Source organism: Rhinoraja longicauda, chromosome 6 (genome assembly GCF_053455715.1).
Source record: "Rhinoraja longicauda isolate Sanriku21f chromosome 6, sRhiLon1.1, whole genome shotgun sequence".
Taxonomy (NCBI): Eukaryota; Metazoa; Chordata; class Chondrichthyes; order Rajiformes; family Arhynchobatidae; genus Rhinoraja; species Rhinoraja longicauda.
This window is the reverse complement of record NC_135958.1, coordinates 40,207,055-40,233,784: the sequence shown is the minus strand read 5'-3', so window position 1 is coordinate 40,233,784 and position 26,730 is coordinate 40,207,055. Positions and strand designations below refer to the sequence as shown.

The window sequence follows — 26,730 nt, the reverse complement described above, 5'->3', positions numbered from 1 at the left end:
TGGCGTCTATCACAGTCTCCATCCATGTCCAATGGCACAGAATGGACGTGCCACCACTCCTTGAATGGCGGCGCTGGGTCGAAGGGCCGAATGGCCTACTCCTGCGTCTCCTGCGTCTATTGTCTATTGGAACTGACACATTGGCTTGCCTCTCCCTATGGTCTGACAGAGCATGGCAGGAGCCTCTCCACATGAAATATCCACTTCTAATCCGGCCTCTCCAAGCTCTACCGTAGCGCAAGCCTGCTTCCTGCTATCGCAATTCTTCTCTGGAGAGAGTCTCTGTTGTTACCTCCTGCCACCTCCTCTTCACTTCTGCTCCTAAAGCACGTTGACACACCTGGCAGCTCGAGCATGTCTCCAGAATGTTGTGGTTTGAGCACAAGGAAGTCTTTTTGAGATGGAGAAAATGTAGACCCTTCCCTGCAATATTTTTCTCCATCTATCTAAAATTGCTCTGCAGCACACAACCCTGCCAACAGGGGGCGCACGGTGGCGCAGCGGGAGAGTTGCTGCTTTACGTGGGTTCGATCCCGACTACGGGTGCTGTCTGTACGGAGTTTGTACATTCTCCCCGTGACCGTGTGGGTTTTCTTTGGGATCTCCAGTTTCCTCCCACACTCCAAAGACGTGCAGGTTTGTAGGTTAATTGGCTTGGTATAAATGTTGACCAATTTCCCTCCTGGGATAAATAAAGTTCTAACGTAACGTATAGCAAATTGCCCCTAGTGTGTATAGTGTTAATGTGTGGGTCGCTGGTCGGTGCGGACTTGGTGGGCCGAAGGACCTGTTTCCACGCTGTACTTCTGAACTAAACTAAACTAAACTTAACTAAACAGTGAAGAGTGCCTCCAGGGATTGGAAGCTTGGTGTCACTTGGTGTGGGAATGGGTGGTCGATGTTGTGAATCATTGCGAGTGTCCTCGGCTGTGTTGAGGTCACCACATAACACAGCCTCGGGCACTACAAACATAGCGACACATTTAGTTGCAAAATGCTGGAGTGACTCAGCAGGTCAGGCAGCATCTCAGGAGAGAAGGAATGGGTGACGTTTCGGGTCTGAAGAAGGGTCTCGACCCGAAACGTGACCCATTCCTTCTCTCCTGAGATGCTGCCTGACCTGCTAAGTTACTCCAGCATTTTGTGAATAAATACCTTCGATTTGTACCAGCATCTGCAGTTATTTTCTTACACATTTAGTTGGATCATTGTTGATCCTCATATCCTGGCTCCTTCTACATGAACAGACATGGGATACTTGCACAGGACAATATTACTTAATTTAATATTATTCAATTTCTTGACAAATAGCCTTTGAATAAAATGTTAAAAAAACAACAACATTGTGGTGTGAAATAACTGAGGAAAAATGGTGTTAAAGAGTCTCGGTGAAGGATCTCAACTTACCTGCAATTTTATCCTCTATGCATTTCAGTTCTTTATTCTTTTATTTACTGGTCTCTGTACTAAATCTCGCAACACTTAACATTCTATTTTTTTTTAAACGAAGACATGACTCTTCTTGAAGTAGAATGGCCAGGATTTCCTCTGTGGTTTTACACACAACTGTGCAAATCTCTTTTGGAGAAGACAAGGTTTATTTTTCATGCAGCTAATAAACAATTCTGCATTGTTTCTCCAAAGGTGCATGAATAGATTTCTCTTATAAGTTCATAAGTGATAGGAGCAGAATTAGGCCATTCAGCCCATCAAGTCTACTCTGCCATTCAATCATGGCTGATCTATCTTTCCCTCATAACCTCATTCTCCTGCCTTCTCCCCATAACCCCTGACACCCGTACTAATCATAGTTAATGCAAATGAATTATAGGTTAGTGCAAATGATCGATATAGAATATTACCTGGAAACGCCATCATAATCTCCACCAAATCCCACAGACTGGGAACCAGCAACTTTTTTAATATAGTCGAAATGATCTACGGAACGATTTTAAAACATAATTTGAAACATATACTTAAGTTTCATTGCACAGTTTTACAATATTTAGTGCACTACAGTAAATAGTTTCCTGACATTGTGGACGGGAATTTGGACGCTGTCTGATGGTACAGATGTAAACTGTTACACTTAGTTGGTGGCTGCAGAAACCATTTCAAGATGGCTCAGTCACAGGATGGCCCAAACACATCTGTCCAAGTTTCTTACTAGGATCTGAAATATGTATAGGGTTTACTAACTTTTCCAAATGTGCTTATCTACTGCTTTTAGTGTTGTGCATAATCTGGGTATGGTCAGGCATCGGGTACAGTTCACAAAGTGGCATAATCCCCACCCCCCCTCACCCCACTTGTATCTGATGAGTGAACACAACAGGGACCAATTCCGCCTCTGAACTTAATTCTTCACACCTACATATTTGTGTTCTCAGACAAAAAGAAGTGTTATTTCCTGCTATTCACAATGTTTCATCTTGATCTTGAAGTTACTCTATTTTGGAATCGGTGATTGTCAAAAATATATAGCAGTGAAGTTCTGAGATAAAGACAAGGAATGGCCAGCAAAATGGACAATGGAGATTTTAACGTTCTGAATGAAGGACCGTTCGATTTCATTTTGGTTTTGCTCTTCACAGTTTACCTTCAGTTATTTTCAGCAGCGCTCTCTTTCAAAAATATACTACCACTCAGTGCAATGTTAGCAGAAACAGTTAGACAGGAACTTGGATAGGACAGGTTGAGGGATATGGTCCAAACGCGGACAGGTGGGACTAGTGTAGCTGGAGATGATGTGGCTTCCAAGGCCATGGTTGGAGGTGGTGTCCTAACAAGTGGGGAAGGCGTGGGAGTTGTCTACCACATGTTGGCCGGTGTGGGCAAGTTGAACCGAGGGGCCTTTTTCCAAACTGTATCCTTCTATGACTCGATAATAAATCATGTCTCAGCCCATTGACACAGAAGGGCGAGATCGCTGACTATGTACTTTTAGTTTTACTTTTTAGTTTTAGAGATACAGCGTTGAAACAGGCCCTTCGGCCCACCGAGTCCGCGCCGACCAGCGATCCCCACACATTAACACTATCCTACACACACTAGGGACAATTAAAGTTTTTTATACCAAGCCAATTTAACCTACGTATTTGGAGTGTGGGAGGAAACCGAAGCTCTTGGCGAAAACTCACGCAGGTCACGGGGAGAACGTACAAACTCCGTACAGACAGCGCCCGTAGTCAGGATCAAACACGGGTCTCTGGCGCTACAAACGCTGTAAGGCAGCAACTCTACCACTGTGCCACCGTGCATGTACTCTTGGGTTTTATGTACATTCTCTTTTACTTTTGTCCTTCCCTTGTCTTTTGTTGAATATGGGAATTGGGATAGAAGTATTTGAGGGAGAGGTGATGCCCTAACATATGTGGCAGGGTGGCACCTATTGGGGTCAGATAAGAGCTAAGGGCACATAGCTCACAAACAGCAGAGCTGGAGAAGGACAGGGACAAGTACTGTGAAGCGTTGGCATTCACGTGGAGAGGGAGGGAGAGAGATGGACAAGAAGGGGAGAGAGGAATTACAACAATATAAAGGAACAATTAGTTCGGGACCTGGGTAGTTTGAGAGATAAATGGGGCAGGTCCCAAGCGTTCCATGTTATCCCACTTTCCCAACCAATGATATAAGGCTTGAGAATAAATAATCTATTCTTAGATTATGATGAGGGCCAGATTCTGATAAAGGGCCTGTAGTTGCAGGTGACATTACCTGGAGTCGGTGGTTTGGGTGGGAAGGCACGAGTTATTCAAAGAGTTGGGGAGAGAGCGATCTCCGTGGCAGGCAGAAAGGGGTGGAGATGGGAAGATGTGACTAGTGGTGGGATCACGTTGGAGATGATGAAATGTCAGAGGATGATGTGTTGGATGTGGAGGCTGGTGGGGTGAAAGGTGAGGATCAAGGGAACTCTGTCCTTCTTGCATCTGGGGGAGGGCTAGTGAAAGAAGAGGCTTGGGTGAGAGATCCATCTATGGCAGCCAGGTGGAAGCTACATTCACTAACGAATGAGGACATCTCGGATGTCCTTGAATGGAAAGCCTCATCTTGGGAGCAGATGTAGCAGAGACGGACGACTTGAGAGTAGGGATAGCATCTTTGTAAGAGACAGCATGGAAAGATATCCTGTAGGAGGGAACTACCGATGCTGATTTACACTGAAGATAGACACAAAATCCTGGAGTAACTCAGCAGGACAGGCATCATCTCTGGAGAGAAGGAATGGGTGACGTTTTTGGAACATTTGGATAGCAGTAACAGGATCGTTCCGAGTCAGCATGGATTTACGAAGGGGAAATCATGCTTAACTAATCTTCTGGAATTCTTTGAGGATGTAACTAGGAAAATGGACAAGGGAGAGCCAGTGGATGTAGTGTATCTGGACTTTCAGAAAGCCTTTGATAAGATCCCACATAGGAGATAAGTGGGCAAAATTAGAGCACATGGTATTGGGGGTCGGGTACTGACATGGATAGAAAATTGGTTGGCAGACAGGAAACAAAGTGTAGGGATACATGGGTCCCTTTCAGAATGGCAGGCAGTGACTAGTGGGGTACCGCAAGGCTCAGTGCTGGGACCACAGCTATTTACAATATATATTAATGATTTAAATGAAGGGATTAAAAGTAACATTAGCAAATTTGCAGATGACACAAAGCTGGGTGGCAATGTGAACTGTGAAGAGGATGCTATGAGGATGCAGGGTGACTTGGACAGGTTGTGTGAGTGGGCAGATGCGTGGCAGATGCAGTTTAATGTGGATGTGTGAGGTTATCCACTTTGGTGGTAAGAACAGGAAGGCAGATTATTATCTGAATGGTGTCAAGTTATGAAATGGGGAATTACAACGAGATATGGGTGTCCTTGTTCATCAGTCACTTAAAGATAGCATGCAGGTACAGCAGGCAGTGAAGAAAGTCAATGGAATGTTGGCCTTCATTACAAGAGGAGTTGAGCATAGGAGCAAAGAGGTCCTTCTGCAGTTGTACAGGGCCCTAGTGAGACCACACCTGGAATATTGTGTGCAGTTTTGGTCTCCAAATTTGAGGAAGGATATTCTTGCTATTGAGGGCGTGCAGCGTAGGTTCACGAGGTTAATTCCCGGAATGGCGCGACTGTCGTATGTTGAAAGACTGGAGCGACTCGGCTTGTATACTCGAATTTAGAACGATGAGAGGGGATCTTATTGAAACATATAAGATTATTAAGGGATTGGACACGCTAGAGGCAGGAAACATGTTCCCGATGTTGGGGGAGTCCCGAACCAGGGGCCACAGTTTAAGAATAAGAGGTAGGCCATTTAGAACGAAGGTGAGTAAAAAAAATTTCACTCAGAGAGTTGTGAAGCTGTGGAACTCTGCCTCAGACGGCAGTGGAGGCCAATTCCCTGAATGCTTTCAAGAGAGAGTTAGATAGAGCTCTTAATGATAGCGGAGTCAGGGGGTATGGGGAGAAGGCAGGAACGGGGTAGTGATTGCGGATGATCAGCCATGATCACGGTGAATGGCGGTGCTGGCTCGAAGGGCCGAATGGCCTCCTCCTGCATCTATTGTCTATTGTCTATTGTCTATTCAGGCTGAAGGTCTTGACACGAAATGTCACCCATTCCTTCTCTCATGAGATGATCCCTTCTCTCCAGAGATGCTGCCTACATTGCTGAATTACTCCAGCATTTTGCGTCTATCATGGGAAGATATAGGGTATATATAGTGGCATGAAACCATCTGCTGTGAGACCGCAGGCACTGATATTCTACTCATTTGATTGGCCTTACACGTGTTGTTTAAACATGGTGTTATGGTAGAAGTTGGGCTTTGAATTGGAGGATGAAATGGAAGAGGGGACTCTTCACACAAAATAGTCCACAATGTTTTTGAAAATGTTCCTTCACATGAGATACACCAATGAGAATAATGTAGATACTGACCGGCCACATCTGAGAGTTTAGCTGTATGCTTGCAGGTCACATAGTCGTTGTAAAAGTTCACCATCACAATACCATTGTTCGCTTTCTGTGAAATGAATTTATTCATTGAAATGATTCACCACATTGACCAGTATGCTCTGGGCAACCAAACAGGTAATATTCTTGAGGAGATTTCTAAGCACATTTTAAAATTGCTTCAGATCCACATTAAATATTTGTTACAAAGGCTTTTAAAAACGATGTCAACGTTTAATCCTGAAATAGAACTGTCTCACCCTTTGATAGACACAAAAAGCTGGAGTAACTCAGCGGGTCAGACAGCATCTCTGGAGAAAAGGAACAGCTGATGTTTTGGGTCGAGACCCTTCTTCAGACTGAGAGTCAGGAGAAAGAGAAAGGAGAGATATTGACGTTGATACAGAGAGGTATAGAACAAATGAATGAAAGATATGCAAAAACAGATAAAGGAAACAGGCCATTGTTAGCTATGGGCTAGGTGAAAACGAGTTACAGACAATGAGACTCAACAAGACAACTTTGAAGCTAGAACAACGACTTGGATGGGGGTGGGACCAAGAGAGAGGGGATGCAAGGGTTATTTGAAGTTAGAGAAATCAATATTCATACTGCTGGGGTGTAAGCTGCCCAAGTGAATGGAGCTGTTCCTCCAATTTGCATTTGGCCTCACTCTGACAATGGAGGAGGCCCAGGACAGAAAGGTCAGTGTGGGAGTGGGAAGGGGAATTAAAGTGTTTGGCAACCGGGAGATCAGGTAGACACAGGTGGACTGGGAGAAGGTGTTCAGTAAAATGATTGCCCAGTCTACGTTTGGTCTCGCCGATATCACCCTTTGATATATTGGAAGTAAAAAGAACTCTAAATTACTGAACGGAGTGTACTTATTGTACAATCGTTAGTTATTGCAAGCCACATAATTCAATGTTACATGTTGGCAGTCTCTACCTGATGAGATCGAGTTTTACTGTATCTATGAAACTCAGAGATAGACACAAAACGCTGGAGTAACTCAGCGGGTCAGACAGCATCTCTGGAGAGAAGGAATACATGATGTTTGAGGTGGAGACATTTCTTCAAAACTCAGGGTGGCAGCTATGCAGTTACATTCTGCAGCAAAGTTCGCTCTAGGTTTCATGTCCCTCCTGTGCAAAAGTACCCAATTTCCTCTTCACACTTGCCCAAAGTTACACAGAATAATGCGCTCCGCACTTTGCAGAATAAGATAACTATTCATAGCATTGTCACTCAGCTATTCAACACTTTGGTTTAGTCAAAGACAGCAGGCCCATCATTTAAATAAAAAGAAAACTAAGATCACAATAACATTAAAGAGAAACACAAAATGCTGGAGTAACTCAACGGGACCAGGCAGCATTTGGATAGAAGGCATGGGTGGTGTTTCGGGTCGAGACCCTTCTCCAGACTGAGAGTCAGGGGAGAGGGAGACACAGAGATAAGGAAGTGTGTGGTGTGAGAACGTGAATCCACTGAAGTGCTTTTACAACAACTGCCATCATTGCACCAACTCTGCACTCACATTCATCATATGTAATTGTACAACTCCTGCAGATTTCCCGCTTAAATTATTAACAAGGAAATAAGAAATTCATGAAAACATTTAGAACATAAGAGCCTTCTGTTATCCAACATTCAAATATCCCAAATAGTCACATGTTGAAAAATCACTTACAAAATCTTGCGTGCGCTAGCATCTGCCATTCAAGGTGGTGAGATGGGCTTTCAGCAATTTTACAAATGTCACTTGATAAACGATTCACAAGAGGCTTCACAATCTATATAAAGTCTCTTCAAAATCTTACCACTTTTTTCAGAATGTCATCTGGTACATTGCGTTTATGGTTACACAGGGTGTAGGCACTGGAGTGGCTAAATATGACAGGAGCCTTTGAAACTTGCAAAACATCATTCATCGTCTTGACAGAAGTGTGCGATAAGTCCACAATCATTCCTAGTCGATTCATTTCTGCAATAACTCTCTTGGATACAATGAAAACAAATTATTTAATCATGGCAAAATATTCATGAAATTATTTCACGGGTTTATTTTATTCAGAGTACTTGTGATGCTTCATGTCTGCTCGGAAAGCAATTTCTGGTCCAGTTTAATGCTTTTTCTGATGAATAACCTCTTTTTCGCTCACTAACATCTCTGTGAACTTTTCTGCCCCAATTATCACCAAAACAATGCAGAAAATTATATAATTTGGTTTAACTAACCTGAATTAAGAAGGATGTTAACTCACAAATAAATAGAACGTCAAGGAAGACAAGATGGCGCCCAACCCAGGCGACTATTTGTGTACTAGCCACAGAAACAGATCTACAATCACGTATTACAATCACTCCACACTTTTAAATCACTACTCCTCCAGCAATATTTCTTACTTTACTCCCTGTATCATGCATCTGTACACTGAGAATGGTCCAATTGTAATCATGTATTGTCTTTCCGCTGGCTGATTGGCACACAATGAAAGCTTTTCACTGTACCACGGTACATGTGACAATAAACTAACTAACTAGCTAACTAAACCAACTAACTAACTAAAAGTCTGCAGATGCTAGAATCTTGAGAAAGAATAAAGTGCTGGAGGAGCTCAAGTCAAGTCAAGTCAAGTTTATTTGTCACATACACATACAAGATGTGCAGTGAAATGAAAGTGGCAATGCCTGAGGATTGTGCACAAAAAAGAATTACAGTTACAGCATATAAATAAAGTTAATAAGTTACTATAGTGTAGACAAAAATTTAGTCTCTGGAGTTATAAAAGTTGACAGTCCTGATGGCCTGTGGGAAGAAACTCCGTCTCATCCTCTCCGTTTTCACAGCGTGACAGCGGAGGCGTTTGCCTGACCGTAGCATCTGGAACAGTCCATTGCTGGGGTGACAGGGGTCCCTCATGATCTTGCTTGCTTAGTGGGTCAGGCAATATTTATAGAGGCCAATAGACAGACGATGTTTTGGGTCAGGACCCTTCTTCAGCCAAGTGAAAGATCAGTTCCTCCAGCTGTCTGTTTTTGATCAGAACTTTGGGCAATTAAGAAGAAACAATGGATGTGGCATCATCTATTTACCCAAAATACATTTTAGATAAAGAAGATTTATAACTTTGAGGGGTCCTTTAGAATTTCAGGAATTAAGTAAAAATATTTCCACAAAATATTTTTTTCTGCAAACTATTGAGTGTAGTTTGCAAATGTACCTAATTACTTTTCTTCCAATGAATATGAAAACAGAGTAATGTTGCACTGTTTAAGCATCTGTGGGATACTGCTGTTGAAAACCTATGTAGGAATGTCATAAAGGTGGAGTATTATCATTCCTCTCACATTTAAAGGTGCAGCAAATGCAGGAGGGGGGGGGTTTTGAGAGTTTGCTGCATTCCCAATGTTCCCCTGATAGACAAACCGAGTGACACCATAAACAGATGCCTCTACATGTTTGACAGCAATCTCCGGTTTTGCAGATGAAGGAAGCTGAAATAATAACTTCTTACCTTGGTCTTAATTATATCACGAGAATTGAATTTGGAGAAAAGTGCTTACAGGAAATGATAAATGAATTTGCCAGTTTCGATTGCTGTCTTTGCCTTTCATATTTGGTGTAAATTCCATTAATGTATAAACTGGATTAGATTGTAGAAGGCTTGTAGTCACATAAGGTTTATATTATATAATAGCTTTCAAAATAAATATCATTGGACATTGATAGCAGGCACTAACCTTTCCAAACTCAGACAGTCCATTACTTTCAGCAGGATCTTTCCCGTTATCTACGAGCCAATTATCAGCCCTAAACAATGAAAAGATGTGCGATAAATACTTAGATATGGGTTAAAATCAGGCACATTGGTGCTTGTGAAATTATTCTTTATACCAATTGCAGTAGATGAGGTTGGAGGAGGTGCACGTGAACCTTTGTCTCACCTGGAAGGACTGCTGATGTCCCTGGATGGAGGCGAGGGAGGAGGTGAAGGGACAGGTGTTACATCTCCTGCGGTTGCAGGGGGAGGTACCTGGGGAGGGGCTGGTTTGGGTGGGAAGGGATGAGTGCACCAAGGAGTTGTGAAGGGAATGGGTTCTGTGGGAGATGGAAAGGGGTGGAGATGGGGAGATGTGGCGGGTGGTGGCATCGTGTTTGAGGTGATGAAAATATCAGAATATGATGTATTAGATGCAGATGCTGGTGGAGTGTAAGGTGAGGACCAGGGGAATTCTATCCTTGTCCCGTTGTGGGGAGGGGAGTGAGAGAGGAATGACGGGATACAGTGGAGACACAGGGAACCTATCTATGAAGCAGGGGATTGATGGGATTGTTGGTGTGTTTGCACCATGATTGCTAGGGTCAGGGTCTGTGAGGAAGGCTGTCAAGGTACACAGTGGGATACAGAGCATCAGCAGAGATTGGCAGAGAAATGGCAGATGGAGTGTGAGGTGTGCACTTTGGGAGATCAAAAAGTAAGTGTTAATATTCTTTGGTTTGTTTTATGTGGGGGGGGGGTCGGGGGAAACTTTTTTTCAATCTCTTACCATGACGGAGATGCAATGGTTTTCTAGATCGTATCTCCAGTCGCTCTGCGGCCTAACATCGTGGAGCTGGCGGCCTTGCTCGAGACTGACTTTAAGCCCCACCACGGGGCCGTGGATCTACCATCGGAGCCTGCGATCCCTTGTCTGGGATCGACGCTCCAACAGAGGCCTGCAGATTTCAACATCAAGGAGCTCGCAGTCTCGGGTAGAGACTAATGTCGGGAAGCTCCAGGTTGCAGGTTTGACCAGCCCTGACCCTGGGACCGATCGCCCGGCACGGGGAGTTGAGATCCCCCCGATGTGGGAGCTTGATCACCCCGACGCAGAGGGCTTGACCGCCGGTTGCGGGAGTCATGATCGCCCCGACAACGGAAGGTTCGAGGCCCCCGACCGCGGGAGGACAAAGAAGGGAAGAAGCTTGAACTGTTTCTGCCTTCCATCACAGTGAGGAATGCGGGGGAGTCGCTGTGGTGGATGTTCATGTTTAAAATGTATTTGGGTGTCTTGTTGCTCTTTATTGGTATGACTGTACGGCAGTCTGAATTTCACTGTACCTTAATTGGTACATGTGGCAATAAACTCACCTTGAAACCTTGTAAGGGGAATATATGCAATTACTGGCAAGACCCTGAACAGCATTGCTGTAAAGAGGGATCTTGGGGTCCAAACCCATGAAACTCTGAAAGCAGAAACATATGTAGATAGAGTGGTAAAAATGACATATGCTATGCTAGCCTTCGTTGGTCGGGGCATTAAGTATAAGAGGCAGGAAGTCATGATGCAGCTTTACAGGTCCTTGGTTAGGCCGCATTTGAAGTAATCTGGTCGCCCCAATACAGGAAGGACACGTTGGGGAGGATGCACAGGAGGTTCATAGAATGATGCTTGGATTAGTTACAAGGCGAGGTTGCACAGGCTGGGTTATTTTCTCTGGAACACCGGACATTGAGGGGAAAGCTGATAGAACTATATAAAAGTATGAGAGGCATAGATAGGGTAGACAGTCAGAACCTTCTTCCCATATTGGAAATGTTAATACTAAAGGGCAGAGCGTTATGGTGAGCGAGGCAAAGTTTAAAGGATATGTAGAGGACAATTTCATTTTTACCAAAGATAGGTGAGTGCCTGGAAGGTGCTGTGAGTGACCTCCACTGTGAGTGAGGTCAACAGTGGAGGCTGATATGACAGTGGCATGGAAGAGGCTTTTGGACTGGCACATGGATGTGCAGGGAATGGAACGATGTGGATTATATGCAGGCAGACCAAAGTTGGTCTTGGCATCATGATCATAGGCACAGACATTGTGCGTCCTATGGTATTGTTGTGCTGTACTGTTCTATGTTCGATGGGGAAAATTGTCCTCACTTTACCTTACCATGGTGTGTTGCAGCTATGTGTGAGGGTCATGTAACGAACTCCCAGCTTGTAGAAGAGGCGTAGTGTAGCCAAGCTGCTGTCTATAGAGTGTCCACCCTCGATGCCAATTAGACTGGCCACTGTCTGATTCTCGAAAGCTGTGATAATGTCTGTATTAGGAAGGAATTAGAGGTTATGTGCAGATGTTTGCTTCGGTTCACTTAGTACATTTATACTTAGCAAATCTATTCCATACGATTGAATATTTGACTCTACTCATTTAATAAAAAACATTAGTATGAGCATTTGAAAAATACACATTAAATGTTAAAAAAAACACAAACTGTTGGAGTAACCTAACAGGTCAGGCAGAATCTCTGGATAATTGTTAAATTGTACGGTTAGAGCATATCTTCTGTAATAACTGCACTTAAATTATTTTGCTCCATTTGAGGTGAGAATTAACCATGAGTGAAAAATGGCAGCTGGACTATTTGTCACAGTTCAATACTTCTCCCAACTTTCTTATTTTAGTTTTTGTTTAGTTTAGAGATACAGCGCGGAAACAGGCCCTTGGGCCCACCGAGTCCATGCTGTCCACTGATATTCCTACACCAGCACGATCCTACACACACTTGGGACAATTTACAATTTTTACCGAAACCAAATAACCTACAAAGGTCTTTGGAGTGTGGGAGGAAACCGGAGCTGCTGGGGAAAACCCAGGAAGGTCACGGGGGGAACATACAAATGCCGTACAGACAGCAGCTGTCGTCAGGATCGAACTCTGGCGCTGTAAGGCAGCAACTCTACCGCTGTGCCCGTATTCCTTTCAAATAAATACTACCAGAGAGAAAATACATTTTTGTTTACTTCCAAAGTTTGGATCTTTAATAACCTTAAGACATTTTATTTCTTTTCGGAAACTGAGGTTTATTGGGGTCTGTTCAGGCTTTAAAATGGAGAGGTTGGTTCACTGGGAAATTGTGGGCAGACTGCTTGGAGTTTTCTGTCCATTGTGGTCGGCGTCTGACTTCTTGATCATTCCTAACATCCACCCTGTGACATGTAAGTGTGGAAAGCACCTGAGATTGCCAATGAATCACCTCATGTGATCACAGCTTGACAGAGGCACGGCACTTTAGAAAACACCAGGATGTGAGCTTTACTAAGACATCAATATTGTTCAGTAAGTGAATATTCCATACAGAACGTTACCTTGAATTTTACCTTGACATTTTTACCTGACAAGCAATTGGCAGATGGGACCAGCCCTGAACTACTGTATGTTTAATCAAGTTTAGTTTAGTTTAGATTCAAGAAACAGCACAGAAACAGGCCCTTCAGCACCGACCAGCGAGCCCCACAGCCTAACACTATCCTACACACACCAGGAACAATTTTACATTGATACCAAGCTAAATAACCTGTACGTCTTTGGAGCGAGGGAGGTGACCGAAGATATCAGAGAAATCCCATGCAGGTCACGGGGAAAACATACAAACACCGTACAGACAAGCACCTGTAGTCAGGATGGAACCCGGGTCTCTGGCGCTGTAAGGCAGTAGCTCTACCGCTGCGCCACCGGTACAGAGTGGTGCCGAGTCCAAGGCAAGTTGAAACTTTAAGGATGTGGAGGCCAAAGTTGTGCACAATTCTCCACATGTCGTATATAATTTTAGTGCAATACATTTATTCTCACACTAAAATCATCTTGCAACAGAGGCCATTGTACCATTCTTCATTCCTCACAGTTTGCTGCATCTAGACACTGGCTTTCAGTAACTCGAATGCAAGGACATCTAGATCCTTTTGTCTGCCTGGACCTACCTGACATCCCAGTTGCCAAACACTTTAATTCCCCTCCCATTCCCACACTGACCTTTCTGTCCTAGCCTCCTCCTTTGTCAGAGTGAGGCCAAACACAAATTGGAGGAACAGCACCTCATATTTCGCTTGGGCATCTCAGTGGTATGAGCATTGATTTCTCTAACTTCAAGTAACCCCGGCATCCCCTCCCTCTCCATCCCTCCCCCACCCAAGTCGTACCAGCTTCAGAGTCATCTTGTTGTGTCTCATTGTCTGTACTCGTTTTCACCCAGCACACAGCTGACAATGGCCTGTTTCCTTTATCATCCCTTCATCAGCCTGAGATTCAGGGGAAAGGGAAATGAGAGATAGAGATGGGGATGAAGAGAGATATAGAACAAATGAATGAAAGAAATGCAAAAAAAGTAATGATGATAAAGGAGCAGGCCGTTGTTTGAGAGGGAGACATTTCACTACAAACAAGTGCAACTGGGATCAAGGTGATCATTGCAGACAGTGTGCACACATTCAACCAAGCACCCAGTCTGCACTCGGTCTCACCAAAGTAGATGGGGTCACATCGTGAACACTGAGTGCAGTTGACAAGATTGGATCAGGTTATTGAAGAGAGTTTTAATGCTGGACAAAGTTCAAAGAAAATGTAGAATAGATGATTATTGTTAGCGAGGAGAAGGTGACAACGAAGCAAACAGAGATGAAATGTAATCAGGGACAGTCAGACTTGTCGAAGAACTGGGAAGGGGGACGGAAGGAGAGAGAGGGAAAGCAAGGGTTACCAGAAGTCATTATTCACACTGCTGGGGTGTAAGCTGAACAAGCAAAAAGTCCCCCATTACATTTTACCTCTGTTTACTTTGTTGTCATCTTCTCCTAGCTAACAATGATCGATTCTACCTTTTCCTTGACATGCATCTCTTTTGATGTCTTGTTTTCACACCTTACCCTTCCTTATCTCTGTGTCTCCCTCTCCCCTGACTCTCAGTCTGAAGAAGGGTCTCGACCCAAAACGTCACCCATTCCTTCTCTCCAGAGATGCTGCCTGTCCCGCTGATTTAATCCAGCATTTTGTGTCTATCTTCGGTGTAAACCATCATCTGCAGTTCCTTCCTACCTAATGTGCTGGGGCTTTTCTGTAATGGAGTCTGGTAGCCACAAGACAAGACGTCAAGTAGTGTCATCACGGTGGACATTCAAATAATTATTGCCCCTGTAGAGACATCAGAGAGACCCACCAATAGACTTGTGATGATCACAACCCAGCCATATCAAGGCAAACTACCTGTGATCATCAACCTGAGACAGATCAAAGTTACATCGCTGGGACTTGTCACACAGCTACTGACGGCCATGTCTGACTGTTTCAATCGCAGAGGCACCAGGCAGGAGAAGGTAAGATTGAAAGAGGTGGGTGTTGTGGGGAATTTTGAGAATTATAAGGAAGATGAGTAGGTTATAGTTTGGTTAACCCTAGAACTCACATACTGAGGAGCATGATGGGAAAAATGGCCAAGAATGTAGTCAGAATGGCTGAAGCTGAAACATTCTGCTGAGAAGCAGGCTTCCTTATCTATTGGGTAGTGGGATAGACCTTCGCAGTTCTGTCCTGGTCCGTATGTGTTGCAATCTTGTATCACAGCTGCTCTTTGTAACTGTGATTAGCAGGCAAGAGCAAAGGTAAATGAATGACCTCTTTTATGAGGGGACTCCATTTGGCGAGTAGAATCTGGACAATTATGGCATCTACATGTTCAATATATGGGTGGATTCTAAACAACAAGAAACGGATTAATGTTAACTCTGGGGAAATACAAAGATGCAAGACATTGATTAATGATAGTTTATGTCAACTCCACAAGTGACCATTGCATCATGAAGATATAAAAATTGTACAGTTACTTTGAATTATTGTTGCAGTTTGGGCTTGCGCACACTGCTTCCCGATGTACACGGCTCATAAACCGACTTGTCCGATAGACTCACCACTGATCTATGAGCTGTTTTATTTTGTGTCTGTGCCTATCTGAGTAAAGTCAGATATAGGACACGGGTAAAGTTTGAAATCCGAAAGATATGCAAAAATGTAACGATGATAAAGGAAACAGTCTTTGGGAGGAGTTGGCTGCGTCTAACGGCTGCGGCTCTCTGGCAGTCTGTTGTCTTTTTTTCTTTTTTTTTGTTTGTGTCGGTGTTGGGATGGTTTTTGTTTCTGTTTTTGGCTGTGTATGTGTGGTGGGGGTGTGGGGTGTGGGGGGTGGGGTGGGGCGGGGGGAAACCTTTCTTTTATTAGGTCTCTTCCCCGGGGCGCAGCTCGGCCGCGGGGCCTTCCATCGCCCGGCATGGCTCGGCTGCGGGACTTAACATCGCCAACGCGGCTCGGCCGCGGGACGTTTCAGTGCCCGGCGTGGCTTGGCCGCTGGACTTAACATCGCCAGCGCGGCTCGGTCGCGGAACGTTTCAGTGCCCGGTGCGGCTCGGTCGCGGGACGTTTCAGTGCCCGGTGCGGCTCGGCCGCTGGACTTAACATCGCCCGGTACGGCCGCGAGACGTTTTAGTGCCCGCTTGGCCGCTGGACTTAACATCGCCAGCGCGGCTCGGCCACGGGACGTTTCAGTGCCCGGCGCGGCTTGGCCGCTGGACTTAACATCGCCAGCGCGGCTCGGCCGTGGGACGTTTCAGTGCCCAGCACGGCTCGGCTGCGGGACGTTTCAGTGCCCGGTGTGGCTCGGCCGCTGGACTTAACATCGCCCGGTGCGGCCGCGGGACGTTTTAGTGCCCGGCGCGGCTCGGCCGCTGGACTTAACATCGCCAGCGCGGCTCGGCCGTGGGACGTTTCGGTGCCTGGGGCGGCTCGGCCGCGGGGCCTTCCATCCCCTTGCGGGGGCTGTGCGTGTCGTTTGCCTTGGTAGGGGTCGAGCTGCCTGTCCGTGGGTGCGGGGGGAAGAGAGGGGAAGTTTTGTTGCCTCCATCACAGTGAGGGGGTGTTTGGAGTCACTGTGATGGATGTTTGTGTTGGGGTCGGGTGTCCTGTGTTCTTTTCTTTTTTGCTGTGTCTTGTGACTGCTGAAATTTCGTTCGGTATTTATACCGAATGACAATAAAGTGTTGTTATACTGTTATACTGTTAGTTGGCAGCCCTGTGAAATCTATCAGTTACTCCAGCTTTTTGTGTCTATCTTCTGTTTAAACCAGCATCTACAGCTCCTTCTTACACAGTGATTGTGCTCAGGACTCTGGGTCAATGCTGGAAGCAACCGTCGATCTTCAGCATCGAAGCTTCCAGTGCTTGGGATCCACGATCCACATGGACCGCTGAACAGCTTCCTGACAAGGAGTCACACAGATTAATATGCTCAAGACTCTTGCATGAAAGGGAAAGATATCAATTTCAGCTCATACCAATGGTATTAGTCATCAGAGGATGTGGGGAAGAAGAGGTTTAGGTTTAAGTAGGTTACAAGGTCAGCAACATCATTGAATATGTTCTTTGATTAATTGCCACTGCTGGCAGCAATATGATAACTTACCACTGCTTGAAATTGCACATTGGAAAGTTTGAGGATACATGCGACACATTCTGTGTATGACATCTATTTGCTCCAGGGTTTGTCTCACAGCATCCTTGTACTGGGTGTCACACGGTGTATATGCCACCCAAAACTGCAACAACAGGTCGTACATTATTTTCCAATTTAGAACTTGTACAAACTAAATTAAATAAAAGCAAATGCACAAGAATCAATGTAATGGCTTGGTAGTTGCAGAATAGTGTCAAGAATGTAAGCAGGGCATTCAACTCGTTTTCGGGGTATTGTTCCTGATAAACTGGAGGAAAACAGGGGAGCTGAGGTACAAGGACATTCCTTGTTCTATTAGAGGCTTGGAGACTTCGAACTATACAACTCAGAAACAAGCCCTTTGCCCATCTTGACCATATGAACCAAGTTGGGATTCAGGACTGGGCCCATTTACTTGTTTTTGGAACATAGTTCTCTAAACACTTCCTTTCTTTATATCTGTCAAAACGTCTTACATCGTAGAATTTACAATGGTAGAATTGTCACCATGTGGCCCGGCAAGTGAAAAGTCACCTCTCTAGAGATTTGATCAGTCCCGTTCCTCACTCCATGTTGATGGCTAATCGGCTCACAATGGAGAACCCTCATGCTGATTGCGGGCAACCTTTTATTATTGCTAGCAGAAGGAAAAAACAACTTGGAATCTAACTATTAACTCCACCCAGATATTTGCGTACAGACTGTGGTGACAGTGCATCCAAGTACGGATTAGATCGGATTGGTTTATTTCCAGACACTCACGTTTTGTTGGGCTCTGTGGTAGTAAGCAATAAGCTCAGAAGTTCAAAAGAGATAGGAGCAGAATTAGGCCATTCAGCCCATCAAGTCTACGCCGCCATTCAATCATGGCTGATCTATCTCTCGCTCCTAACCCCATTGCCCTCCCTTCTCCCCATAACCCCTGACACCCGTACTAATCAAGAATCTAACTGTCTCTGCCTTAGAAATATCCATCGAGTTGATAGTTTGTGGTGGGCAAGTTACGTGGAAGTATGTCACAATGCTTCCTGAGCACCCATTGAATTATTCAGAGATTTACTATGGAAAATTTGGAGATGAGTCACTTTCTAACACTTTTATTAGAGAGGTCTAAAGTGAAAGCAGTAGAATTAGGCCATTTGGCCCATCAAGTCTACTCCGGCACAAGAGTAGAGTGGCACAAGAACAAGAGACTTGGGACAACAAATCTTTGTGCTGGATCATGCAAGATAACAAGTCTCCCTCCACTACACACACTCCACTATTTTACAGGTTTCCTTCTCTTAAACTAAAAGATTTGGAGATTAATTTAGCAAAGTGTACTCCAGTTCAGGTGACACTCCATTAATTTACCTTTCTAATTACTTTCTAGGCAACCAAAAGCTTTTATAAAAGACCATCTCCAAATCGGTTTATCCAAATTCAAATGCCATGACTATAAATGTTAGACGGAACCATGGAAGCCATTTCTTTGGTGTTATAGATGGCTCGATGACCTGTACAACAAGTTAGTACTCTGCTGATTTGGAACATTTGGATTTTAGCCACGTTCAGTGTTTCTATTTGCTTATTCACATTGCCCAATGACATGTATTATTTTCCCCATAAATTGTGAGATAGAGTCATAGAGTCATAAAGTCATATAGTGAGTGATACGGCATGGAAACAGGCCCTTCGGCCCAACTTGCCCTCACCGGCCAACATGTCCCAGCCACACTAGTCCCACTTGCCCGTTTTTGACCCGTATCCCTCCAAACTTGTCCTGTATTCCTCCAAACCATGTCCCTGTCCAACTGCTTCTTAAAAGTTGGGATAGTCCCTGCTTTAACTCCCTCCTCTGGCAGCTTGTTCCATACCCCCACCACCTTTTGTGTGAAAAAGGTACCCCTCAGATTCCTATTAAAAGATGTTTTTCCATATTGGAACGTTGTAAAAGTTCAACTTTTGAAATTAGTGGCCAAGGCACACTCATATTAAACAGATGGGATAATTCTGGCTCAATGAAATGCTTTCATGAGAACTGATTAACATATCAACTGATTGACAATGATAATAATGGAACTGTCCAATACTCTGACACGCGTAGAGTCCAGACTGTAAACGGCAATATTGCACGCTTCCCTAAAATGGTAGACGTTATGATTTTGTGCTATGAAAAGTTTCATTGATAAGATGACGCTCATACTAGATGTTTCCCTGATGGATTTGTGTTTGGCTGTCCACCATTGGCCCCGCCTAATGGAGATTCAATGCTTCAATAAAATAAATTACCTCAGAAATAGCTATTTGCTTCACGTTGGCAATTATTCTCCCTGCAACTGAAGAGCTCGCTTTAAACTTACCCAGTTTATTTCTTTCAATTTACTTTTTTTTATCAACCAATAGAATCTGAACTTGAATACTTGAATACGGTTGGCACGGTGGTGCAGCGGTAGAGTTGCTGCCTTACAGCGCTTGGAGCGCCGGAGACCAGGGTTCGATCCTGACTATGGGTGCTGTCTGTACGCAGTTCTCCCCGTGACCGCATGGATTTTCTCTTAGATCCTCGGTTTCCTCCCACACTCCAAAGACGTACAGGTTTATAGGTTAATTGGCTTAGTATAAGTTAAAAAACTGTCCCCAGTGGGTGTAGGATAGTGTTAATGTGCAGGGATCGCTGGTCAGAAGGGACAAGCTGGGCCGAAGAGCCTGTTTCCAGGCTGTATCTCTAAATTAAACTAAACTGAAAATGAATGCACAATTAATAAGCAAATCAAATACCTGTCCTCCCACTAGACCAGCTTTCAGCTTCGGGATGTTAGTGTGGGTTCCATTCAGTTTATTCAGATCCACTTTGGACAGTTGGTTGTGGAAACGCATTAGAAGTTGGTAAGGGAGGTCATTGTGTCTAATTTTGGAAAGAAAAGCCTTCAAATGTCAAACAACAGGATGGGCTCCGATATGTTAGCCAGCATATATTCTATTGAAATTCTTCATAAATTGGCAAATGTACAAACAATGTCATTTCCAATGTATTTTTAAAAAGCACTTCAGTACGCTGAGAATGAATCAGGATTCTTGTGTTTTCAAAACTGTTTTCCATTGACCTTTGAATTCCATTAAAATGGGAAATGGTAACATGGGGAAGTGCTTGTCAAAGTTATGGAGGAACTATTACTTGTGTGCTTGATCTCACCTAACTCAAGAATAAATCAAAATCAAAAGACCAAAAGCACTGGAAACAATGAGTCATTTTGTATTGGAAAAAATGATAAATTCTTTATCTTTCTGAAGAAGAAACATTATTATGTAATAAACTACAAGAAACTATATCATGGTTCCAATCTCAGCTAGTGATAAGCTTCTCCAGCATCTGCACCACTAATATGTTAGCGATGAAATGATCCCAGAGAATGATCCCGGGAATGAGTGGGTTAACAAATGATGAGCGTTTGACAGCACTGGGCCTGTACTCGCTGGTGTTTAGAAGGATGAGGGGGGACCTCATTGAAACTTACCGAATAGTGAAAGGCCTGGATAGAGTGGTTGTGGAGAGGATGTTTCCACTGGTGGGAGAGTGTAGGACCGGAGGCCATAGCCTCAGAATTAAAGGATGTTCCTTTAGAAAGGAGATGAGAAGAAATTTGTTCAGTCAGAGGGTGGTGAATCTGTGGAATTCTTTGCCACAGAAGGCTGTGGAGGCCAAGTCAGTGGATATTTTTTAGGCAGAGATAGGTAGATTCTTGATTAGTACGGGTGACAGGGGTTATGGGGAGAAGGCAGGAGAATGGGGTTTGGAGGGGGAGATGGATCAGCCATGATTGAATGGGGGAGTAGACCTGATGGGCCGAAGGGCCTAATTCTGCTCCTATCACTTATGAACTTATGAACATTTCAGGACACTCTCATGTTACTTCAACTCCATTGAAACTGCAGCAAAGTGAGTCTCCTGGAAATTAAAAAAAACCTGAAGGGCATTTGCTGGGGATAAGGCCAGATCCCTGCTTGTCCAGAACATGTTTCTGTGTCCCTTCACCTCTCACTGACATTTCAGGGATATTTTGAAGGCCTGCAAGTTGAGACAAAGGTAACAGGGCGACATTGTTTTTGATGCTCTGGGTAGCTGATGTCAAGGCACACAAACCCACAGGCATGCTGCTGGTCTGCTAGATGATGACCACTGCACCTTGATATGAAGCACCCGCATGGAGATGGCCAACCCATTACCCCGGGACACTGAAACCAACCAAACCCAGAGGCTCCAAACCCCACTTTACTGCAACTCTCCAATGAGCAAAGTCTAGCCAATCATCTCAAGAGTGGCTGGACTTAGATAGATAGAGCCTTATAATTTAGATTCATAGACCCTTCAGCCCAACTTGTCCATGCTAATCAAGATGCCCCATCTACACTAGTCCTACCTGGCTGCATATCCCTCTAAACCTTCCCCAATTATGTACCTGTCCGAATGGCTTTCAAATGTTATAGGCCCTGCCTCAACCACCTCCTCTGGCATCCTATTCCATATACCCACCACCCTCTGTATGAAAAGGTTTCCTCTCAGATGTTTATTAATCTTTCCCCTTTCACCGTAAGCCTAGGTCCTCTGGTTTTTAACTCCCCTATTCTGGGTAAAAGACTGTGCATTAACCTATTTATCCCCTCCCCCCTGATTTTACCTACCTCAACAAGATCTTGTGCTCCAAGGAATAAAGTCCCAGCCTGCCCAACAAAGTCCTCGTGCTACCCTCCCGTTTTAGCCCACGCCCTCAAGTCCTGGCAACATCCTTGTGAATCTTTTCTGCACTCTTTCCAGCTTAACAACATCCCTCCTGTCGCAGAGTGACCAAAAGATAGAAACACAGAAAATAGGTGCAGGAGTAGGCCATTCGGCCCTTCGAGCCAGAACCGCCATTCAATATGATCATGGCTGATCATCCAAAATCAGTGCCCCATTCCTGCTTTTTCCCCCATATCCCTTGATTCCTTCAGCCCTATGAGCTAAATCTAAATCTCTCTTGAAATCATCTAGTGAATCGGCCTCCACTGCCTCCTGTGGCAGAGAATTCTACAGATTCACAACTCTCTGCGTGGAGGTTTTTCCTCATCTCAGTCCTAAATGGCCTACCCCTTATTCTTAAACTGTGACCCCTGGTTCGGGACTCCCCTAACATCAGGAACATCTTTCCTGTATCTAGCCTGTCCAATCCCTTAAGTATTTTAAAAACTGAATAAATGCTCCAGATGCGGCCTCACCAACATCTTGGACAGCAAATCCCCCACATGGCAAAGATGTCTTCTGGCACTTGTCTAATCCAGGGCAAAATCCTAGAGCAAGTACAGACTTTATGTGTAGGAAGGAACTGCAGATCCTGGTTTACACTGAAGATAGACACAATTGCTGGAGTAACTCAGCGAGACAGGCAGCATCTCTGGATAGAAAGAATGGGTGATGTTTCGGGTCGAGACCCTTCTTCAGACTGAGATTCTGGGGAGTGGGAGACATGGAGATATGGAAGGGTAAGGTGTGAAAACGAGACATCAAAGGGGACGTATATGAAGGAAGATGTAGGGGAAGGTGAGAACGAGACGTACAAGGTTAAATTTAATTAGGAAGACAGTAAAACTAGTCGGAGAACTAGGGTGGGAGAGGGATGGATAGAGGGGGTAAGAAAGGGTTACTTGAAATTAGAGGTCAATATCCAATACCGCTGGGTTGCAACATGCTCAAGAAAAATATGAGGTGCTGTTCCTCCAATTAGCGTTGGGCCTCACTCTGACAATGGAGGAGGCCCAGGACAGAAAGGTCAGAATGGGAATGGGAGGATGCATTAAAGTGTTTGGCAACCGTGTATGTCTAGGCGGACTGAGCGGAGGTGTTCAGCGAAACGATCGCCGAGCCTGCTCTTGGTCTCGTCGATATATTGGAGTCCACTCCTGGAACAGCGGATACAGTAGTTAAGGTTGGAGGAGGTGCAAGTGAACCTCTGCCTCCTAAAAAGAGGTCGGGGTCCTTGGACGGAGTCGAGGGAGGAGGTATATGGACAGGTTACATACAAACCTCATGCTACATTTTGAGATTGTCATCCTCACGTTTGGCCCCTTGGGTTGTTCATTTCCTCTTTATTTAGTCCAGCAGTGACACAGAGGAGCAGACAGAGCATAAAGCAGTCTATCATTGCTATTTAGGCAATTCTGTCACTTAAACAGTGCCACGGAAATCATTCATCAACTTTCAATACATTTTGTGACAATATTGAAAACTATGTACGGGCGGCACGGTAGCGCAGCGGTAGAGTTGCTGCATTACAGCGAATGCAGCGCCGGAGACTCAGGTTCGATCCTGACTACGGGTGCTGCACTGTAAGGAGTTTGTACGTTCTCCCCGTGACCTGCGTGGGTTTTCTCCGAGATCTTCGGTTTCCTCCCACACTCCAAAGACGTACAGATATGTAGGTTAATTGACTGGGTAAATGTAAAAAATTGTCCCTAGTGGGTGTAGGATAGTGTTAATGTGCGGGGATCGCTGGGCGGCACGGACTTGGAGGGCCGAAAAGGCCTGTTTCCGGCTGTATATATATGATATGATGATGATATGTTTAGTTTAGTTTAGTTTAGTTTAGAAATACAGCGCGGAAATAGGCAATTCGGCTCACCGAGTCCGTGCCGACCAACGATCCTCGTACATTAACACTATCCTACACACACAAGGGACAATTATTTTTACACTTTAAACAAGCCAATTAACCTACAAATTTCTACGTCTTTGGACTGTGGGAGTAAACCGAAGATCCCGGAGAAAACCCACGCAGTTCACGGGGAGAACGTGCAAACTCCTTACAGACAGCACCCGTAGTCAGGATCGAACCCTGGTCTCCGGCGTTGGACGCGCTGTAGGGCAGCAACTCTACCGCTGGACCACCGTGCCGCCCGAATATGTGTAGACAGCGCCGGACACCCGGGTTCAATCCTGACTACGGGTGCCGTCTGTACGGAGTTTGTACGTTCTCCCCGTGACTGCATGGGTTTTCTCCGAGTGCTCCGGTTTCCTCTCACACTCTAAAGATGTACAAGTTTGTAGGGTAATTGGCTTGGTATAATTAAAAAAAAATTTTTAGAGATACAGCGCGGAAACAGGTCCTTTGGCCCACCGAGTCCACGCCGACCAGCGATCCCTGCACACTAACACTATCCTACACCCACTAGGGACAATTTCTACATTTACCAAACCAATTAACCTACAGACCCGTACGTCTTTGGAGTGTGGGAGGAAACTGAAGAACTGGGAGAAAACCCACGCAGGTCACGGGGAGAACGTACAAACTCCGTACAGACATCACCCGTGGTAGGGATCGAACCCTGGTCTCCGGTGCTGCATTCGCTGTAAGGCAGCAACTCTACCGCTGCGCCACCGTGACTGCCCTAACATGTGTGGAATTGTAAATGATCCCTCGTGTGTGTAAGGTAGTTTTAACGTACGGGGATCGCTGGTCGGCACAGACTCGGTGGGCCGAAGGGCCTGATTCCGCTCTGTATCTCTAAAGTAAAAAACTAAACTACACTAAATAAACCGCAATGAAGATTCACGTGTGATTTCATGGAAACCCAGCTTGACGACATTTGAGAAAGTTACACGATGATTAGTAACTTCACCTAGAAATCTGTTTCACTCACCCATCTACAAGAGGAGTTTGTTTCATTAACATCTCTGCTCGACGTCTGTACTCATCCGCGGAGCAGAGTTGGCAAACACTCAACAGGAAGAGAGCAATCCACATCTTTATCACTGATTCCTGTGAATTAGATATAATGTTGTGAATTTCTACTTTTCTCTCATTTTATATCAGAGATATATAACATAAAAAAACATAATGAACTCAAGAACCTGTAGATGCTGAAATCACCTGAAGAAGAGTCCCAACACAAAGTGTTGTCTGGCCATCCCCTCCACAGGTAATTACATAAGACATCGGCGCAGAATGAGGCCATTCAACCCATCGAGTCTGCTCTGCCATTCAATCATGGCTGATCTATCTCAACCCATTCTCCTGCATTCTCCCCATAAGATTTGACACCCTAACTAATCAAGAACCTATCAATCTCCACTTTAAAACTACCCAAAGACTCGGCCTCCGCAGCCATCTATAGCAATAAATTACACAGATTTACTGCCGTCTGGCTAAATAAATTCTTCTTCATCTCATTTTTAAAGGTATGTCCTTTTATTTTGAGGCTGTGGCCCCTGGTCCGAGACTCTCCAACAAGTGGAAACATCTTCTCCACATCCCATCTATCTAGGCCTGTCATTATTCGGCAAGTTTCAATGAGATCCCACCTCATCCTTCTTAACTCCAGCGAGTACAGGCCCAAAACTGCTTTCAATGCTCCAAAATGTGGTCTAAAATTCCTCAGCATTACATCCATGCTTTTATATTCGAGTCATCTCAAAATGAATGCTAACATTGCATTTGGCTTCTTTAGTACTGACTCAACCTGTAAATGATCCTTTTGGGAATCCTGCACCAGTACTCCCAAGTCCCTTTGCACCTCTGATTTCTGAAACCTCTCTCTATTTAGTAAATAGTCCAGGCCTTTATCCCCATGACCAAAGTGCATGTCTACATAATTTACTGAGCTGTGTTCCATCTGCCCACTCTCCCAGTCTGTCCAAGTCCTTCTGCTGACTGCTTCCGACACAACCTGCCTCTCCACCTATCTTTGTTTCAAGGTTCAAGCTTCAAGGTTTCAAGGTCAGTTTATTGTCACATGTACCAAATAAGCAGTGAAATTCAAATTACCATACAGCCATACTAAACAAAAAGCAACGAGACACACAACTACATAAAAGTTAACATAAACATCCACCACAGCGGATTCCACACATGCCTCACTGTGATGGAAGGCAATAAAGTCTCTTTAAGGGCCTGTCCCACTTAGGCGATTTTAAGGCGACTGCCGGTGACTAGGCTGTTGCCGACAGTTTGCCGGGTGTCGCGGGCATGATCGTGAGGAGTCTTCCAAGAATCGTAGTGGATCTTAGCGCGTCGCTGAGAAATCATCCGGAGTGAAATTTCTCGGCGACAGCTGGCTTGTCGCCAGGCGCTGTCGCATGCTGTCCCCAGGTTTGCTAGGTTCTCTTAGATGCTTTTAGAAGCACATAATATTAAATTAAGTAAAGTCATTTGAAGATACCATAAAATACTTGTGTTTAACCAATTTATTTACCGTCAGGACATTTGACAGGTAGATTGGAGGCGACAGTTTGACGGTCAGCTAAGCGTGGGAATTTTCGTGGGATGTTTATGGCCATCAGCCATTACATTTAAAGTAGGCTCCCAACCCAGATATGCAACCCAGAAACCAGATATGCATCTTCCGTACACTTTCAAAGAATGCCCACACTCTGCACAAAAATCCATTTAACCACTTTTAAAATTAAATTTCTTAATACTGCTATTAGTAAACTGGAAGTCAATCCAGTTTATGCCTTCTTACCATGAAGCTTGGTTTCCA

The 26,730-nt window shown here is 44.6% G+C and overlaps 1 protein-coding gene and 1 pseudogene across 1 annotated transcript in view; one reads left to right on the top strand and one right to left on the bottom strand.

Annotated features, from left to right (window-relative positions):
* dpep1 (dipeptidase 1) overlaps nucleotides 1–26,730 on the bottom strand; it is a 39,896-nt gene that overhangs the window by 9,745 nt on the left and 3,421 nt on the right. Inside the window, exons 2-9 of the mRNA XM_078401794.1 lie at nucleotides 24,892–25,010; nucleotides 19,999–20,125; nucleotides 17,209–17,341; nucleotides 11,874–12,024; nucleotides 9,692–9,761; nucleotides 7,768–7,944; nucleotides 5,930–6,014; nucleotides 1,863–1,938 (exon numbers count right to left, since the gene is read on the bottom strand). Of these exons, the coding sequence (XP_078257920.1) occupies nucleotides 1,863–1,938; nucleotides 5,930–6,014; nucleotides 7,768–7,944; nucleotides 9,692–9,761; nucleotides 11,874–12,024; nucleotides 17,209–17,341; nucleotides 19,999–20,125; nucleotides 24,892–24,995 (923 nt within the window). The 5' untranslated portion in view covers nucleotides 24,996–25,010. The remainder of the gene's footprint in view (nucleotides 1–1,862; nucleotides 1,939–5,929; nucleotides 6,015–7,767; nucleotides 7,945–9,691; nucleotides 9,762–11,873; nucleotides 12,025–17,208; nucleotides 17,342–19,998; nucleotides 20,126–24,891; nucleotides 25,011–26,730) is intronic.
* The window catches only part of LOC144594717 (dipeptidase 1-like), a 60,495-nt pseudogene continuing 59,431 nt past the window's right edge, over nucleotides 25,667–26,730 (top strand).